The 20,052-nt window shown below is 38.0% G+C and overlaps 1 protein-coding gene across 1 annotated transcript in view; it reads right to left on the bottom strand.

Annotated features, from left to right (window-relative positions):
* The window catches only part of KCNQ5 (potassium voltage-gated channel subfamily Q member 5), a 250,172-nt gene that overhangs the window by 25,030 nt on the left and 205,090 nt on the right, over nucleotides 1-20,052 (bottom strand). The window contains exons 6-9 of the mRNA XM_072333173.1: nucleotides 14,533-14,643; nucleotides 12,899-12,994; nucleotides 9,033-9,127; nucleotides 6,824-6,850 (exon numbers count right to left, since the gene is read on the bottom strand). Coding sequence (XP_072189274.1) covers nucleotides 6,824-6,850; nucleotides 9,033-9,127; nucleotides 12,899-12,994; nucleotides 14,533-14,643 — 329 coding nt within the window. The remainder of the gene's footprint in view (nucleotides 1-6,823; nucleotides 6,851-9,032; nucleotides 9,128-12,898; nucleotides 12,995-14,532; nucleotides 14,644-20,052) is intronic.

Genomic DNA, 20,052 nt, shown 5'->3' with positions numbered 1-20,052 from the left:
GATTGAGATAAGTTTCAAGAATGCAAATACACACATAAATTAAATAAATAAATAAATTAAAAGGCATATCAGTAAGAAGATTACTAGATAAACATATTTCTATAAGGCATGTTGAATCACTTGAAGGAATACCTTTCCTGTAATTTCTGAATGCAATTCCCTTCTTCCCTTTGCCCAGAGTAAGCAATTGTTGAAATAAACACATGATGGTGCTGGAAACATAATCTGTTTCCACTGAAAATTGTTACCCATGCCAGAAGTACTATATATTGTTGCAAACTCAATACAAAAGATCCACAGGACCTATTATTTGAAAGAAAAGTGAGTTCTTAAATTTAGTTCTCGATAAAAATCACATTTCATCTCAGGAATTTTTTGCATTGTACAACTTCATGAAAGTAAAAAGTGGAAAATATTTGTTAGCTACATTATAGTATTATAGCAACAGGATCAACATGGACTTCATCTTACTCCCATATGTGTCCCCTCTTCTTATGGCTCAAATTATTTCTGATATTGAAAATGAAATCAAATTATATGTACTTTTGACAAATCTTAAAGTAAAAAGCTTTCTGGACAGCTCTCTACCTTTTATAGCTATTAAAATGAAAGAAAAAATGGTAAACGAGCCATAAATAAGATCAGCGTGGACCATATATATTTTTAACACAACCTAAGTAGCTGCAAATTGAAAATGAAAATAGTAAAATGAAAAAAGCATACATTGTTACACCAATTAATGTGTGCTAATGTAAACAATGCCTGCATTTAAATGACTCAAACGCACAAGACTATTTCATTATTAAAACTGAATGGTATACAATGGTTACTTAACCTGAATATCTTTAGTTCTCCAAACCAAAGCAATGAGGCAATGGTGAAAGGAACAGCAGATACTTCAGCTGTATTAGAGCCATTTGTAACAGTGCAACACTGAGAATGAAAATATTAATTTAAAATCCAGACCTCACACTTAAAACCTGCTTTGTAGCAACGGCAACTTAAAGGCATGCCAAGGGCCCATGCAGAGAATGCTGCATCAGGAAGAGAAACAGAGCTTCTGAAGGAAGCCTGCCTTGGAAACTGTTTTACATCTTGATAGTTTCTCCAAAGACACTGGTTATAGGAGTTCTTTGCTCTTGGATCCCTGTTCCTATTTTGAGACTGGTGGGAAATGTTCCTAGAGACACCGGGTCCTACACAGGACAGGAATAAACCGTGTGACTTCCAGCAGGGGAGAACCCATGTCTAGAATAATAATAATAAATATAATAATAAATAAGGTATCATTTAGAAATAACTGAATTAACTGCATTTTTGGGGCATGCTGAGCAGGGTTTTTATCCACAGTGACATCCCTTCCCTTATAGGCTCCGGACTCTCAACTATCTGTTGTAGTAGTGATGGGGATAGCATTAGAGATACACACTGGAGATAATCTTATGCCCTTGCAATCATTTTTGGGCATTCTACACTTGAGTTAGTGGCCACTGAAGCTCTAAAGCTCTGTACTCTGTTTTAATCACAGAATCACAGAATCACAGAATTATAGGGGTTGGAAGGGACCTCTAGAGATCATCGAGTCCAACCCCCCTGCCAAAGCAGGCTCCCTACACCAAAGCAGGCTCCCTACACCAAAGCAGGCTCCCTACACCAAAGCAGGCTCCCTACACCATAATGTTTGTATTAGTGCTGTCCAGTGCCTTGCTACAAATTCTTCATATCTTACAGGATTTAGCCTGTTCTATTTTTTTCTTTCCTCTTTATGAGAAATCCAAAGAAAATTCTTTGAATTAATGTAAACCTGCCAACGCCTCTTGGAAATTCACATATCTATTTAATTACTTCCAAAGTTTAACTTGAATGCTACTCCAAAAGGCAAGAACTATTAGGAGGAATTGGTAAAATAGGTGCGTAAATGCATTCTGAAATTACACAGGATCCTGTATCAGACTTAAATGACAAAGGTCAGAGAGAAATCCAGCTATTTCCAATTATCTATCTCCATATTCCTTTAGATATGTGTCTGTCCATCATTTCTTGTGCTTATGTGATTGATTATTTATTCCTGTTGGTTTATATATATGTTAGCTTTCTATTGCAATCTTCCATGGCAGTGGTAATGCCTCTGGTCTCCTCTATACTTTCATGTAAGTAAAGCTGACACTTTGAAGCAAGAAGCTTTGAAGTAGTGGAGCTACAACTGAAACCTCTGGAAAAAATGCAAGTGATTTTTCTCTATCTTTTTTCTTCTGAAGGATTAGTTGCAGAATTTTACCATTCATTTGGCTTGTCAGTACATGGATGAACCATTCACCTCCCTGCAATAGCAAAGGACTTCGCAGCTCTTCCTTTTCAAATTCTCTTTTCCATCATAGGAATACGTGTTTCAAGACACTAGAGGTCACTGTAGCTTCATTGCATCGGGAACAAACGGTTCTTTGGTGAACCAAATTACTCGACTTAGTAAGATTTTAACAGATAAATGTCAACAAACTCTTGCTTTTCTCTCCTGCACTCACAGTTCTCTCTGTCTTCCATTAAGCATCTTACTATAATTTTTGGTTAATGGGACATCACTTTGCCTCCCTGTCCTGCTTCCCTATTTCTCTATCTTCCTACATTTCTGGGTGTTTCTACCCCTACTCTTCTACCTCTGCCCCTATCAGCTTCCGACCTGCAGCACTGCTGCTTTCCACTAGTCAAAATATGTGATTCATGTCTCAGCTTTTCACACCGATCAGGCTGGTGGAAATAGGAATAGGAACAAATTGAAATTAATCAGAAGTAAATGCAAGGCTTGAGGGTGAGAGAGAATGCTTTGAATCCAGAGTTGAGACAGAAACTCAAGCTGACAAAAGTTATCGCCCAAGAAAAATAACAGAAATTAGAAGCGTGTGTTGATTTGTTGTAGTTAACTTCCAATTAATACAGATGTTGATTCTTCCCAAGCTATAGATTTTACGGAAATTAAGCTAAGTTGAACAAAAGCTAATACGGTGAGTAGTACAATAAGGTCCAATGTTCAAGCGTTCAAGAATTCTCCACCAGTCTTATTCTAGGAACCTGAATCCAAGAAACATAGTGTTGTATCTCATACCTTGCCTTCAATGAATAATAACAGGAATTTCAAGGACACAATGTCTTATTGTTCAATTGTCAAGCAAAAAAAAAGTCAGCTTTTGTGAATTTCCTTTGTCAAAACACATTCTGGATGAAGAGAATATATATATATATATATTTCTTCAGTTTCTATCATCAGTTTGTACTTGCGTCGTTTTATAAATTACTTTTCAGAAGTAAGAAAAATTGTAATGTGCTTTAGGTATAAATTGTGTCATCCTCTAAGATCCATCCATCTAGAAATTACCATTGCTGGTTAGAAACAGTTTCAACAGAATTCAACTGAAGCAAATGGTTTGTTTCACATGCATTTCTCCACCATCTGGTATAGGATGCAGGCACAGCTTCCACAGGCTGTGTCCAAGGGGATTCTTCTCAATAACGATTACACACTTGAATTGTTGATATTGACCAGTATGTTACATCTCATTTTTCCTCACTGGTTATTCAGCGGAGAACTCAACTGCCATGAGTGTAAAAATCCTCTTGGACTGGGGGAAATGTCGTTATCTAAATGCTCAAAAATTGTATAGATCTCTACAGGGTGATGCATTCCAAAAGTTCAAGACTCAGGCAGAAAAGGGAATCTGCGTGTTGGCAAACCATGGCGTGCTGCACACTGCAATTGTATGAGTTTCAAATTACTGGAATTATTGCTATTGAATTAATGTCATTGCAGGCAACAAGCAGCAAGGGGACTTACAAGCACTTAAAAAATAAATAAGGAAACGTCTTTTGGAGAAGTAAGGTACTTTAAAGCACTGAGGAGTGGATAATAAATGAATCATGCACCTGATGTTAGTTGGCATTCTCAAACATCATATGAAGAGGCAGGATGCTGAATACCTATGTTTCCGAGGGGTGTACATCCTGAAGAGCTTCTGTTTATTACTACAAAGCTTACTAGGAGTGAGGGGAGATAGAGGACCACGTTACTAAGCATTCCACTGCTAGGTGAGGGGTTAGGCTTTCCACCTCAAGTCAGACTCTTCATCACTGGCAATTCCTTTCGCATTAAGCGCATGCAGAGATAATAATTTACATTACTTCTACTTTTAGAAACAACTATGATTTAGTAGATGAAGAGAATTCCAGCATATAATTTACATGCTTCTTTCAGAGTAGGGATGACTTTTTTACCCCAAGCTCCTGTGCTTGTAACTCTTTGTATTGAGACTCACTATTTACAAAGCTAAGTGAAGCCTATAACTGACAGGTGAAGTTCGTTCTTTGCAGATGCCTGAAGTACGTCCTACACACAGCATAAGACTGTTTAAGCTCTCAAGATGCTATAAGACTCCTTGGTCTTGACCTCATTCCTTGCACAGGAAGTATTTCAGCTGCAGTGTATAACTGAATGGAAATAAATACTATTCGTGCTCAGTGTATATTTATAGATAAATAAAATTTAACGTAAAGCTTTCTAAACAGCTTGCAGAACAAGTACTGCTTTACAGATATATCTCAGTTTATACCATACATTGACTAGAAAGGTTATCAAACCTTTGTTTTGCTAAGCAATTAACTAGAATACATATGTATACTGTTTTGAGAAATACACCGTGTAATGCATTGAAAAGATTTTTCTTAAAATCAGTATGAAGCTATAGCTGTGTAAGCATAGCTCTCTTAGTTCAAGCCACAACATTCAGTTGCCTAATGAAAGATGGTAGGTCTACTCATGACAGAATGCAAGAATTCATTTCTGTAAATATAGAATTCAATTTGATAGGCAAGAAAATATAGCTTTTACCTAAAGTAATAAAAGTTTTTTCTCCACCGTTATTAGAATAGAATAAAGAGCAAACAGCATATTCAGAAAGAAATCCAATGCATTACTTGAACAAACATATCTTCATTTAAAGAGTGAAACAAGAAGCAGCTTTCTTATGTCACATAGCAACCCATGCAAGTCACTCAGCAGTGCAGTAAGAGAGAAGTTAAATAGTCGAGGACAGTCATCTCTCAGAACATTGCAGCTGTTTGCATTTACATTTTTACAACAGAACACACACATATTTTAAGTGATATAAACATAGAGCAGTATATCAGCATAACAATGCAATGAACAACTACTAACAAAACACACCTCTTTAAAAAGGCACTGAGTGGTCAGTAGGTTTCTACTGTAGGCCAGGATCCCAAAAAGTTAACAAGCTCATTGTTACACCTACATTGATATGTAGCAGTGATCACAGGAGTGAAGTATTTTGAAGGGGCAAAAATCTTTCATTCAGAGAATATAAAATGAATGCATATGGCTAAATCACTGGCTACTCTGAAAACCACAGCAGTTAGCTCTAATAAGGGGCAGGTCTTATCATTTTATATTTCTTCCCCCTCCACTACGTATTGTAAGTAAATTTCTGTCTTTAAGCCCTTATGGGTACAGCTGGGAATAAGCTCACTCTACACACATCACTGTTTCGAAGATACATACTCATTTACTGTCAACTCCAGTCTCACCTTTAAAAAAAGCTGGAAACAATTTTAAATGTTGAAGGAGTATGCAATATGGCTGGCAAGTATGAACAGTTTTGATCAGGCTATAATAATTTAATAAGACCAGTTCATTGCCAGCGATCCTATAGAGGTAATGTTTGTGAACAGAACCAACAGTGAGTCTCTTGCAAATGCCAAAGTAGGTGAAACACTCCCAAGGGACACTTGAGAGCAAATCCATTCACTTTGAGGTACTGTGATACCAAACATGCACTTCAGGGAAGAGGATGGAGTCAGGCAGCAGGGAACTGGTCTGAAAAGTGAAGAGGGATGAGGGCAATTTCTGTGAAGACTTTCCATGTGGTTTTTTTTTGCATTTTAGGTACTGAAGTGCTCAGACTGTTCAGAGATTATTAAATCAGCAAAAAGTTTGCAGACCAAAGTAAAACTCAGGGTAGGTGGATTTCAGAAGTTCATGCGTTACTGATGCTTTTTTCTTGGCTTTTGGACATTTACTCCTTGGACATAAACTCCACTCTCCTCTGACCCTGCTTTATTGATTATCCAACACTTGCTGACTCTCACTCCTAACTAGTTTTGAGGGCAATATAACTTTCTTTGTGGCCATCAGGTCCTTTCCAGGCCCTAAATATTCAAGCTATACATAAAGAAGAGGAATAACATTTCCATGTACTGCCTTAAAACTGTGCATCTTTGAGGGGCGTGGCTTAGTGAGCATGGTGGTGGTGATTAGTTGGCAGTTGGACTAGAAGACCTCGGTGGTCTTTTCCAACTTCAGTGACGTTATGATTCTATGATCTCCTGGGCTTTATTTATTGAGTGAGGGCAGCCCTGGCTCTCCATGCTACAGGCAAACAGTCCTCAGCCTGCATCCAGGCCAGGTGGCAATACAGTTGGTATTCAAAGCCACATTAGAACACATGGCTCTACCCTCCTCTGTAGCTGCTGGAAGTGGTGTCAGTTTTGTGGGAGGAATCCGTAGGCACATTCTTCCTCAGGAGCAGGGTCTGAAACAAGTACTTAGTGCTTGGACTTAAAAAAGCAAACAAATTGCCTATTTTTTCCATTCAAGCAAATTCAGCATCATTACTTTTATCAATACAAGTTAAACACAAACGTGATTTGTGGCTATTATCAGTTAGCAGTTTATTGAACCTATTATACAGAGCATAAAACAGCAAAAAGCCTTTAAGAAGCAGAGATTTCAAAGATGAAAGAAATAAATTAAACTACAAACCTGCTAGAAGCTTCCCCTTGTTCTTTTCTTCAGGTCGGGGAGTGGGAGGGAAAAACATATTTGTTATGCAGATAGTAATCACATTATTCAGCTACAGATGATGTTAGATATACGCTAAACGTAAACGGATGTGTTAATTAGTGTACAACACACACAATACATTGCAATCTCAAAAACATTCAAGCAAGACTCATGACTACAATGCTTCTGAAAAGTAAGCTTTCCAGTTGTTTTAACACATGCATAACATGCTTAGTACATACCACCGCAGACTGAGTTGGCAAAGCACTTAGGCAAAACGCATTGCTGACACATATGTAACAAAGCTGTAGGCTTTAAAAGGTTTAATTTTAGGGTATCACAGCAATAGGCTTATTTAAAATAACAATCAGATGCACTTTCGAGGGACAGTCTTATTTTAGAATATTTTGGGTGAGATACAGCCTCATTATTTCATATCCATCCATTTATACCAATGTTGTCTTCAACCTGTTTGTATAGGTCAAAATTTTTTGCATGTTTATTAAAATCAATATTCCACATAACTTTTAATCTAAAATCTCCTTTTAGTTTGAAGCATTTTGGAATTATGCTTATGGTAACTGATTGCTTATGGCTCTGTTCTTGTCAACTCTTTGAAATTCAAAAATCAGCTTTGGGTACCCAGCCAAACCTCATTTTGGCTGAGTCTTTTGGCACACAATTACCTTTTTACTGTCATGTGGATGTTCATCACCCAGCTTTGAGAGAAACCACTAATTCTCTTGCACTGTCTGCAATAACAACAGTTAGGATGCTTATCAGAGCTTCCCCATAAGGCTCTTACTGCACTCCTTTCTAATCCTTCTTACTGTTTACCTCCTAATTTGTATCCTGTATTGCATCAGTCAACTTACTACCTTCTGGTAAATCTTTACTTGGACTGCTAAAGGGTCTTGGATGGCCAGTGCTCTGTGGATTCTCACCCACACAACGACAGTGAATAGTTTCTATTTGTCAAGCTGTGATATCGGGTGTTTTTAGTTACCTTCCACTGACTGGGCGTATAACTGAGGATACAATTTCCTTTAAGGAAACACTAAATGTGCCAGAAGTAATGACAAGAAGCAGGAAATTCCCCAGAGCATTCATTTGCAAAATGCCGTAAAGCTGTGCTCCTTTGGAAAGGTATTCTGCAGCTATAGTCTAATAGAGAGGCACAGTCTAGTCAAAGAGTTCAAAAATAGCTTTTAAATGAAGGAGCAAGATCTGTATTAATATTTTATTTCTTAAACATGATTTTAAACTGGGCAAATATATATATGGAATTGTATTGGTTCAAGGAAAAAATACATTCATATGTATGTTTGCTCAAATGCTTGTTTTCTGCTGTGACAAAAACAGATGTATATGCCAAAGACAAATCATTAGGGATTGAGCTTCCTAGTGAGTCTGGTTTTGGTCACCCTTCTACAGCAGTAGGAAGATGAATTTTCCATTGTCCTCTCAAACTCAGGATCTTGATAAAACAAATCTAGCAGAAGAGCAGTTAAACATGTTTCTGTCCCATAAAACCCAGGGTTTGTAGGAGAGCAGAGGAGGGGACAGCTGTTGGTTGACACCCCAGTGTGCATCTGCCGTGCTGTCGTCATGTGCAGCTGGGACTGAGATGCATTTCCTAATCTCACAGGTCAGGAAAAGTCTTTCAGCCCTGATCTTCACCTGGAGCAAGCTGGTGTTTTACATGAATTTATACCAGAATCTGGCTCAGGATCAAAACTTTCAAGACTGAAGGGAGACATTTTTTTTAGACAGTAAGTAGTATTTTCCAATAGGCACATCCTTCTATAGATCTGTTGTAAATAATAATATTTACCAAAGCATGCAGGAGGAATTAGTATAACTCCAAAATGGGACTGTGATTATTAACGAGTATGTTAAGGCACAGCTGGTACGGAGCATGGATAGCTGTAAAAAATTACCCTTGATAAATGTTTTCTCATTGAAATGTTCCTAATGCCTGTGTTCAGTGATACTTCTCAGATAAATGAAGGTGATTTGTATTTGTCTCTCTGTACTAGGCTCCCAAATAACATTGGCCTGATTTGTTAGTTGAAATTTTTTATAAGAGAACTTAAGAAGACAAAACAAGACAAAACAAACAAATAGTAATTCTCTACAAGCTTGAACAGACATCAAGAACGGCACCAGCTGCCATATTTGTACCTACTTTGTAGGGCTGCAGGTATGCAAGGCCTTCAAATGAGGCTTCCAGGTAGCAATGGAAACCGATTTCTCATCAGCCGCATAACTACGCCATACACACTACGTGCAGGATATATGATAAAAAAGAAAAACAAGGCAAGAGGGAGCAGGGGATGAAACAAAAAATTGAAAAGCAGATTAGTAACCAATACAAGTCATGGCTTTCTTTTATCATTCATAGCACTGATACATGCCTGAGGGGAGGAAGAATACTTTCATAATATCGCCAGGTGGCAGTCAGGTTTGTTCGGCTGGTGTCGGTAGAATAAAACCGCCAAGAAGCCTGGTATGGGGAAACAATAGAAAAGCACAAAGGAACCAAGAACATGAAGTGACAATGCCACCGCACTGGTTATGGGGAGAATGGATTTTGCTCAGATTGGGATGTCTGTATTAGGGTGAGCAAATAAATACCAGCAGAAACCTACCAAAGCTTTTGTAAATCAAAACATGGTATGGCAAGAGTTATTAGCTTCATGGAAGTACCAGAAAATATTCAGCATATAAAGGTGCCTGAAAAAAGCATCACAGTGATTTAGTTGTGACAATTCCATAGGGGAAACCCACACAAACTTGCAGTCTCAGGTAAAGAAAGTGTCATAATACATTTTGTAAATGATAATGGAAACCAGACAAAAAGCATTTAGAAGAGAAGTATTCTCTGTGGTTTGACACCGCTAAATGCTTAAAACTATGAATTAATTAATTTCAAAGGTGAGCGACCAAAGCTTAGCACTGAAAACGTATTCAACATTTAGCTTTATAACTGCATGTGGATACTAAGATAGGTCCTCATCTCTGCAAACTGGTACAGCTTTCCTGATGTCAGCATAACTATATTAATTTGTACTAGCTGAGTATCTGTGCTTCCTGTATAATGTCAAGCATTAAATGTCATCCAGGTATTCTTGTATGGAGTTCATTACCCTCTGTCATCCTGCACATCTCTCACAGATGCATCTAGCCTTCATCTACAGATGAAGAGCCTGGTGCTCAGTTTGTAAATTGTTCCATTGGCTGATCATCCGCATTGTCAAAAATCTCTGCATTATTTTTAGTTTGAAACCTTTCAGTTTGGCTTAAAGCTGGATAAATTTGTTATGTTCCTATCTGCTAGATTAGATGGTCCTGCAGTTTCCAGCAGTTCCTCTCTGGATATATATGCTTCAATAATATTCACACTGCATGCTTCTTATAAGCTAAACAAATAGAGAAAGGTATGTTTATACTGTGCATTATACTTGATTGTCGCAATAGCTTAGCTACCTTGCAGCCAGGTATGAACTCCAGTAGACAGTGTATCTATTGCAACTCAGGAGTTATCATAAGCTCACCAGAAAACAGACATTATCCTGATAAACTAGAGTAGTGATTCACATGGTAGCTCATTGACAATATCCATAATAAAGAACTAAAAAAAACCCAACAGGCCATGTTACAGTAGATAATATACGATTGAGATCCATCCTGAAATTCTAAACATGAAATTTTCTCCAGGTTTGGACTCATTTCCACCCCCCCCCTTTTTTTTTTTTTTTTTGTTTTCTACAGTTTTCCAGCCTCATTTACAAACTGTGGTTGTTGATTTGAAATCCATCACGTGAGTACTGTTAGCATCATTACACATGGTGGTAATGTCAGTTTAATACGTTTCTTGTTCTTCATGTAACTGTAATAAACCTTGGCAAAGTAACATACTGGGAACCTGTATGAAGGCCTCTACCCTTCTTCCCCACTCTTTCTCCTCTATGTTTCTCACGCTTGGTGAGAGTTGCTAATATTAGTACAGTGTCCTCTAGTTATACACTGAGTGCATTGTTTCTGGATCAACAGTTTTGTACTTGATATACTAAGCCATTTGGTTGGAATAATTCCAGCCTGATCATACTCAGATTCACTGTCATGTGCCTGCCCTCATCTTTACTATTCCGCCATACGCTGGCAAATTGCTATATTGGCAAATATCACCGTCAGCAATTTTTATATTAATTTCCAGATGACTAAAAATGCTGAACATGAAAATGAACATGAAAATGCTGAACAACTTCACTTCTTGGATCCCACCAAAATTATCTTCTTTTTACAGGAATTTTGTCCACTGAGAGTCTCTTCCTGAGATCAGCTGGTTGCCTACCCTTAATTTCTTTAGTATACCATCTTTCAAATATTTGGATGGGATTTTCATACAACAATAAGAAGAGGTACATCCAAAGCCTAAATCTATTGTATCTATCCTCTGTCAATCAAACTTTACTCTCGTGGGAGCAGTTTAGAATAGATGTTTTAGAAAATATCCCAGAGTCTCATACTACAGTACTATAGACACGAAAGTTGCAGGTTTAGCTTTATTAACCATTACAATAATTGATGAATGCTCCCAAAATAATGCCTCCTATTTATTTCCATGGAAACCACAACAGATACAGAGAGTACAATAACACTCTTTGATAGAGAAAATTATCACATGCAAAACACTATTTTTCAACATAGTCATCACCATTAACTATGCATTTTTGCCAGAGGTGAACACGAGCCTGCATGCCATGCTCATATAAATCTAAATGGCTTTCTAGAACATGGCCTACCTTTCACATCGTTCTTGCCACTGCTGAAACACACCACCCACTGCTTCACTGTGCTCACACCCACTGTTTGTCTCCATAAACATTCAGAAAACATTGAAGAATGTCAATGGGTGCAATTTTTTCCACATGGAGGAATTCAATTCCACATTTGCTTAATATGTACTTCCATGTCAGACATCTTGTCATCTGACTGCCTTTCCTCTGTCACTTGTAGCACGGTGACAAAATGTAATGGAATACTGTGAGAAAGGTTGACCCTCTACTGCTATATCACCAACATCTGCCTCTGATGACACAGGCTAACACAATAAAATAGGAGGCATTACTTTTGGAGCATCCCTTATAAGTGTTTGTAAGATTCCCTCTCAGTGTCTTCTTCTCAAGGCTGAACAGCCTCAGGTCTCTCAGCTTTTCCTCTTAAGGGAGATGCTTCAGGTCCCTAATCATCTTCACGGCCCTCCACTGAACTTCCTCTAGATGCACCCTGTCTCTCTTGAACTGGGGAGACCAAAACTGGACACAGTGCTCCAGATGTGACCACACCGGACAGAGTAAAGTGGGAAAATCACCTTCCTCAGTGTGCTGGTTATGCTCTTTTAAATGCACCTGAGGATACTACTGGCCTTCCTGGTCACAAGGGCATGTTGCTGGACAATTTGTAGTTCACCAGACACCCTGGTTCTTCTCTGCAAAGCTCTTTTGCAGCAGGTCAGCCCCTTAATTTGCACTGATGCATACAGTGACACTTATGCTTAAAGAAAAATTCTTTGCAAATCATTGATGGGCGCCATGATGCCATTACTGGACCTGAAGTCGCTTATAAAAATTTCATAAGTTTTGGAATTCCTAGTGCCTACTTTCTGAGCTTTTGAATTGACTGATACTGAAATCAGTATTCTGGACAGGACACTTCACTTTCACCAAGTACACCACTCACTGGAATACTCTTAACCCTGTATTCGTGAAAAGCAGCTTAACACAGACAAGAGTGCTGTTCTGTCTGTTGGGTTGTCCAGGGATCATTTCTAATTCATCAGCTACAGAAATGCAACCAACTCAGTTTCTTTATCATGGATGAACTCACAAACTACAAATGGAAATTCAGTATGCATGAAGAAACATATTTCATGAAATCAATCTGTGTTAAATATCATTCCCACAAAATCTCCAAACTGAAATAATAAAACTTGCTCCAATATGTACTTCAAATCATCTGCTATTATCTTTTTACTGGTTTCCTATTTACCTGAATTAGACTGGCAGCTGGATTCCTTCTTTTCTCAAAGTGTTTCTGGCGATGCTGTTCCTGCACTTTTAATGCAAATCCTGAGCCAAGGATGCCCTGCAATTCGATACAATATTGATGAGTAGGTATTTTTTTTTTTCTACAAGTACACACAATCAACAACAGAGTTTTGATCTGAAATAATTGTATGTGTACTCCATTTATGACTGCACAAGGCAATATAAGGCTAAGGCTGAACAGTGCCCATACATATTTAGACTGGAGACACTTTATGAGATAACATCTGTAGTACTATCAATGACTGCTTACCCCAGCCATTGCCTGAGTTTGTGTTAGAATATTTTACTGCAACTCGAAAGGCCACATACACACACACACAAGACACACACACACATACACACATCCATAAAGTCAGGCAGGAACATTCAAAGCAATGTAAGCCATGAATAATGAAATGACCAGCTGACAGATACACCAGACATATATAGATAACAAAGGTTGTATCTGCAGTGCTTATTATAATTTTTGATTTTTGAAATATTAAAAAGATGCCTTACTTCAGAGATAAAGACCATTTTCCCTCACTAATTCTCATCTAAATAATCTCCACTGTTCACTCTAGAGAGTATGTAAAAAAGCTTACAATGAATCTTTCCTCACAAAAGTGTTTGTGAGGAAAATCATTTTCTGTATTAGATACAGAATGTATCTAATTTCTGTATTAGATACAGATATGACACGAGGAACAACAGTTCTGGCATCTCTAATACGTAAGGTTATTCATCTTTTTTACATGCTCTTTGCAGTCCTGCTATCTTCCTATCTTTCTCGCTAGTGATTACCAGGTAACAAAGATAATTAATTACAGTAGTTGTCATTAAATGTCAAAGATTCACAAACAGGCAATGTAATATAATTATAATTATTGTGAGTTATAATGTCACAGGTACTGAAATACTCCCTTTGCATAAAATAAAAAGTAAACGGAATGCATTAGATGATTTGATGCTGTTGGCAAATGCTGACTTTTGAACTTGATTTGTTTATATTGTTGTCAACAAATGTATTATTATAACATGCATATTTCATAATGATCTGTAGATAATGAATCTAAGTATTAAAATATTGATAGACTATATAATACACGTGGATTATAAAAAAATACAAATGCCACTTCTGATTTCCTGCTTATTTAATAGTAATGTAAAAGAGAAAGGAAATCCAGTCTTTCACAGTTGCACACTGCACTCAGAAAAATGAAACTTCTCTCACTTTTAATAGAAACTAACTCAGAAATACATATTGGTCGATTTTTTAAAGACTCTGAAGGAAGAGCAGTAATACATGAGTAGCAATTCATAAACAAAGAAAGGAATATCAATCTTAGAGGTATGCTACCTAATTTTGGGTTACATCCCAGTTTGCCCTAGCAAAAAACTTCCCCAAAACTCATGTAATGACAGCAACACCAATCCTTTCATTTGGGTGCTAGCAGTTCACCAATACTGTCATGGAGCAAAAAGTCTTAAACAGTTGTTCTTCATTTAGAAAGTTTCCCTCAGCTTTTTGTATCCTTAGAGCAGTACGAGCTATCAAAGTTTCTATGATCATTTCACAGTTCTAAGCATACTCACAGCAGGTAGTGCAAAGAAAGAAATGCCAAGTAGAGCGAATCCTGCAGAAAGCAACCTTCCGAGCCAAGTAAGAGGTGTTTTGTCTCCGTAGCCAATGGTTGTCAATGTGATCTAAAAACACCGAAAGAATAATTAAAGATTACCAGAAGTCCCTCAGAGGTTAGTCTGAGATTACACATGCTGCCTGAAACAGTTTTTTCCACTATATAACTCAAGACACTTGAAATATAGATAGATATTTCGAAAAGATCAACATACATAAGTAACATGAAAACATTATTCTGTGAAGACTCAATTCTGTCTATGACTGAATAAAACGAATAAACCATAAACGTGAGAAAAATACCTCAATAAGCAATAAATAAATAACAGATCAGAAGGTCTGGGATTTCACAGCTGAAGAAAATGATGGGAAACGATGTAAATTGGGTGGAAAAAAGTGACCTTTTCAGTGGATGTACAGATGTTTCACCACCTTTCAGCAGGACTGTACATATTTGGACAACTACACAAATATAAATTGCACAGGTAGAGTACTGGAGAAATACAGTTGTGCTAAAAGGAAATTGAAGTTCAAATACAGAATATTCAAATACCAGGAGTGGTTAACTGTTGCATTTTCTACAAGCCCATCAGTACAATTTAGGCTAGGTCACCTTCTGAAACACACAAAAATCTGCTTATCTTTCCCCTTCCCTGTGACAGGCTCAGGTAGACCTATGTGACTCCTGGCACAAAGATAGAAGACACTGCACAGCTCCAGCTTGTCCAACAACCCTTTGCTGTTGGATAGCGCTAGCTCAGACCTGTGTGGGAAGAGGTCAAGGAGAAAGAAGAGTGCATCATTTAATTCCTTCATGAGGACAATGCAGTGATAGGCACACCAAACAGATGCTTCAAAAGCTGCGGTGCAGAGGTCAGCACCCTTGCCATTTATCACCATAACAGAGGATTTGCATGAGCAAATCACTGACAGCAGGATGAGTACATGTACAGCAAGGACTGTTGGGATACTGGTATGTGGTTGTGGTCTAGAAAGCATATCTCTAAGGCAAAATAAGGCCAAAGTTCTGGCTTCATGCCTATGTGTGCCTGGGATCTTCCCTAGTCTAAAGAAATGCCCTCCAGACTACTCCTGGCCTGGGAGGTGTGCCAGGCCCAAACTGGGGAACCAGACTGGTAGGACACATAGGCCCATGTACTGCTTGGTGCAGAAGCCAGAAGCAGGACAGTCGAGTGGAGGATTTCTGAGGCTGGGTGGAAGACTGCAGGAACTGTGCTTAGGCAATAGCACACAATGTTAAAGGACAAAGATAGACAACGACCGGCTGAGTGCCAAAGACTCCAGGGCCTGTTATTAACGGCGAACATGTGCACAAAGAATTATTTTACATAGTGTACCAAATGTGGGCAAGTTCAGGCTTAGCAAATACTCTGGCAGTAATGAATTCTTCAGGAAAATGCCTTCTAGAGACAATATTTTGCTTCCAGCTTCCTCAAAGTTCATTCCTATGAAAGACAGCCAAACAATTCTATTTAATATAGGGGTCACCACAGGACAAAAGAAGGAAAGTCTTTTGGAAGTAATTAGATTTCAACTATTTAAGGCTCCTTAGATAGTAAACAGTGCCTTTAATTGCTCCCATTGTTGGGAACAAACTGCGGATGTAATTTACCCTCAGAAAGCCATAGCGACTAAAGACAGTGAGCTGAAATACCTCTGCAGCTGAAATGTCAAGTGGTTATCAAGTCTCAAGGTAGTAATGCTAGCTTGAAGGGGCACACACCCTTGGGTGCTCATCAGGTCTTGCTCTCCTTGCTCCTCTTCATTCTCCTGCCTTTTCTGCCTGCATCCGCTTTTCCCAGCTTTCTAACTCAGGAAAGCAGAATTACTCACATTCTTGTGTGGCTTGCTTTGGCTGTTTTGGCAAGTCAAGTCAGCTCACAGAGACATCTAATAAGCACCAGAGCCTGCACAAGGCAGGCAAAGAAAGCACTTTACTGAGACTGAGTGATAACAAAACAGATGAGAATGCAACCCCCTTTCTTTCCAGCAGAAGTGAGCTGCTGAACTTGCAGAGGGGCTTGGTTTGGCTTTATTCTGCATAGCAAACAGGGTATTACCAGCTCTTAGCATTAGACAGCAAGTGCAGAACAGTCTGAAGCTATCAAGACACAGAGAATAATGAAGCACTCGAACAAATGAATCCTTAGAATAAAAGTTCCTCAAAATCCATTTTCAGACCAATCATCATGAAGCAGTTTGCAGCTCTGGAATGAGCCCAGTAGCTTGGCTTCTACCCAACTCCCTATCTCTGCTAGATGCTGGAAAGTAGAAAGATCTCTCCTGCCTGGGCTGACAAGAAGGAAAACAGAACTAAGTGTCTCTGCACATTAATGATATTGTCATCATCTGAAACTGGCCAAAGATGAACTTGAACCTTTGAGATTTGATACCTGAAAGCTACACCAAACCAGGAACAGTCCTAAAGAATGTATCTACAGGATCTCTCCAAAGAAAAGAATACAACCATCTTAAAGCCTTTTTTAGGTTATGAAGATGCCTATGCATAGCAGTGCCTTCTTGCTCATTTTGGGCTCTTTTATCTCAGGATGGTCTTTATGCTGACACACAGGTGTCAGAACCATACCGTATCATATTATTTGTCATCAAACAAATGGATTCGGTCTTGTTTTATATTTCTCTGATCATACAACTAAGAAAATATTTTTCCATATATCCGCATGGTCCAGTTCAGAAACAAACCTCATAATCTTTGTTAGTACTGCAAACAAATAACTGAACATAAGGCTCTGAATGGCATAATCTTGGGGTAACGTTCATTGAATGCGGTGTGGAAAACTACTGGACATGAGATCCACAACAACATGAGAAATCTTGAGATATGACTGATAAGAAAGATGCCGACAAAAGTTACATCTGGCACTGTGAGAGTGTTGGATCGCATAGGGACTTAAGGGAGAAATGACCTTAAGTTCAAAGATAACTGCAGGAAAATATTGAGGACCTTTAGAGGATTCAAGTCTTGCAAGGATGACAATACCTAAGTAACTACAGCATTAATATTGTACAAGACTAGTACTAGACTAGACGTAACTAGATCACAGCATCAAAAATACAAAATCTGGGTATGGGTGTAACAAAACTATAGAAGTAAAAGGGGATGAGTTGTTGATTTGGGAGGAAGCTGTGGCAGAGAGAGGAATGTGATGAAAAAGGGTCAAGAAACAATAGAAGAGAAACCAAAGTGCGGGGATACCTGCTGAACATCCCTCTGTCTGTCTGATCACCACAGCTTAAATAGGGGAAAACAAACTAAACATTTTAGTTTCTTTGGTTAGGATTCATTTCATCAGCTTGAAACACAAAATGTATACGTGTTTACACTTGATCTGGTCACCCAGACTTGCATAATGGAAAGGAAGATTCCTTCAGCAGGTAACTCAACATATCCGAAAATGCAGGATTGGGCAGATAAGCCAAGGAACACAGCTAGTCTCAAAAAGCACTGTGATAGAACTTGAGTTATATCTCATTGCTGGAACTAATAAATGTGCTAATACTAAGTGAGGCAATACAATAATGAACGAGCTTATATAACCTAGGTGCCTTCAATCAGATGAGATAAGACCCATAGGGCTCTTCCCTAATATTTTTTCTGACATAATTTTATGTTCTGATAGCAGCACTTACCTTTTGAATCTTTACCTGACATCAATTAACTTAAAAAAATTCGTTTGCTCAGACTACCATCACATTAAATTTGAAAAACACCGTCAGTATTGACTCATTTGAGCTAGTAACTGTGACAGTATTATTCATTGTAAGTTGTTTTGTTCACCTACAGGCCACTGCGGAGTGCCAGAGCCATTCTGCATCCAACCGTAACTTCTGGATACTGGTAGAAAATACTTTTTTTATTAAGAGAAACTCTGTTAAATGTGTAGGAGAGACAGAAATCTTAATTGAACTACATCTGCAGGTAAAAGTAAACTAAATGTTGCTATGAACACGATCAGTTCTAGCTAACACTAAGACTTCTCAAAAAACCATGTAGGGTTTGATTTTGAAAGACCTATATTGTTTTTTTACAGACTTTTTGTTCCCATGCAGTTTACTTAGTTTTTACTTTTTTTTTTTTTTTTTTTTTTTTTCCTGTTAAACCATTTCTAGTAAATTCTGAGCTTGAACTCTTCATATAGCATGCATTTAAGGCTGTGCTGAGCAGCACCATGGGGACTCCAACCATAAGAATATTCACAGTAGAAACATTAGCGCGATGCTTGAACTGCACTTTGCGCAGTACAACGGGCAACTACAGAGCAGTATTCAGATGCAAATTAGTATGCCATATCCTTCCTTTTGTCTCAGTGCAAAGCTATGGGTTTTAAAAATGAAATTCATGAAATGACCTTAGCATGGTACAACCCCCAAATAATTGGAATTAATGAATGGGCTAATTGCCACACACTGGGTCTGGTCCTGGAGAGGAGTGTAAATGCCTCTAAAAGCTTGATATTTAAGAAGACAATTTGTGCCTGACTTCCATGCAGTCTTTTCTTTCTTCTACTTCGGCCGTCACAGAATTCAATCTGAGATTTGGTAGATATTCTGTGGTTTGTAAGAACAACTTTTGCAAATAAACAAATCAATGAGACTAAGCATTGATTTCCCCTAGAATGCTACACAATCTGACCTTTTCAAAATCTGCATGTGGGTTACTCTGGCAGTAAAAACAACTCATGACGCTATGCATTTCCCACATACTGTTTTACATATTATACCAAAAATACTATTATTAAAATGGCAAAGATAACAGGTAAAGGGGAACATAGATTTTCAGTAATGTTGTGCACTTAAGTACATTAAAAATTTAAATGTATTCATGTCACATACTGGGGGAAAGAAGGAAAGGTATAGAGATATACAATATGGATTGTTTTCAGTTCTTTGATTATAATTAGCTGTTTTTCCTGCTGATGTCAAGAAAAGATTCCTATTTTCTCAGTTGCACTACTTATCTGACCTATGAGTCATACATTCTAGCTTCATAGTATACAAAATATTTTAAGCACCGCTTTGTACAATGATTATTTCTTAGCAGGGTTTTTCCTTAAAAAAATAACAGTCAACAGGTAGTGAAGAAGTACATTCTAAAATAAATATATTTATATTATATAAATTTATAATTTATATTTTAAATATTACATTTATATTTTATAAATTTATATTATATAAATATATCATATTCCTGCTGTTGGAGGTGCTCAGGAGGAAGGATGTGGATCTGACATGATCCTCAGTTGGATAGTGGAGTTGAGATATGGGTTTGCTGAGTCTTTTCCATTCCTTGTGCATTTGTGTCCCCTCACCAGTGCCTGCTGGCAGACATGTGCAATGCCCCAAAATCTCTGCCTACCCAATGCTAGGTCACACAAAGCTTTGCAGACATACAGGAGTTGTTTCCTGGGAAACCGAGTGAAAACACACATTCTCAG

Source organism: Excalfactoria chinensis, chromosome 3, assembly GCF_039878825.1.
Source record: "Excalfactoria chinensis isolate bCotChi1 chromosome 3, bCotChi1.hap2, whole genome shotgun sequence".
Classification (NCBI taxonomy): Eukaryota; Metazoa; Chordata; class Aves; order Galliformes; family Phasianidae; genus Excalfactoria; species Excalfactoria chinensis.
The sequence above is the reverse complement of the archived record's forward strand: the minus strand, read 5'-3'. Positions and strand labels throughout refer to the sequence as shown.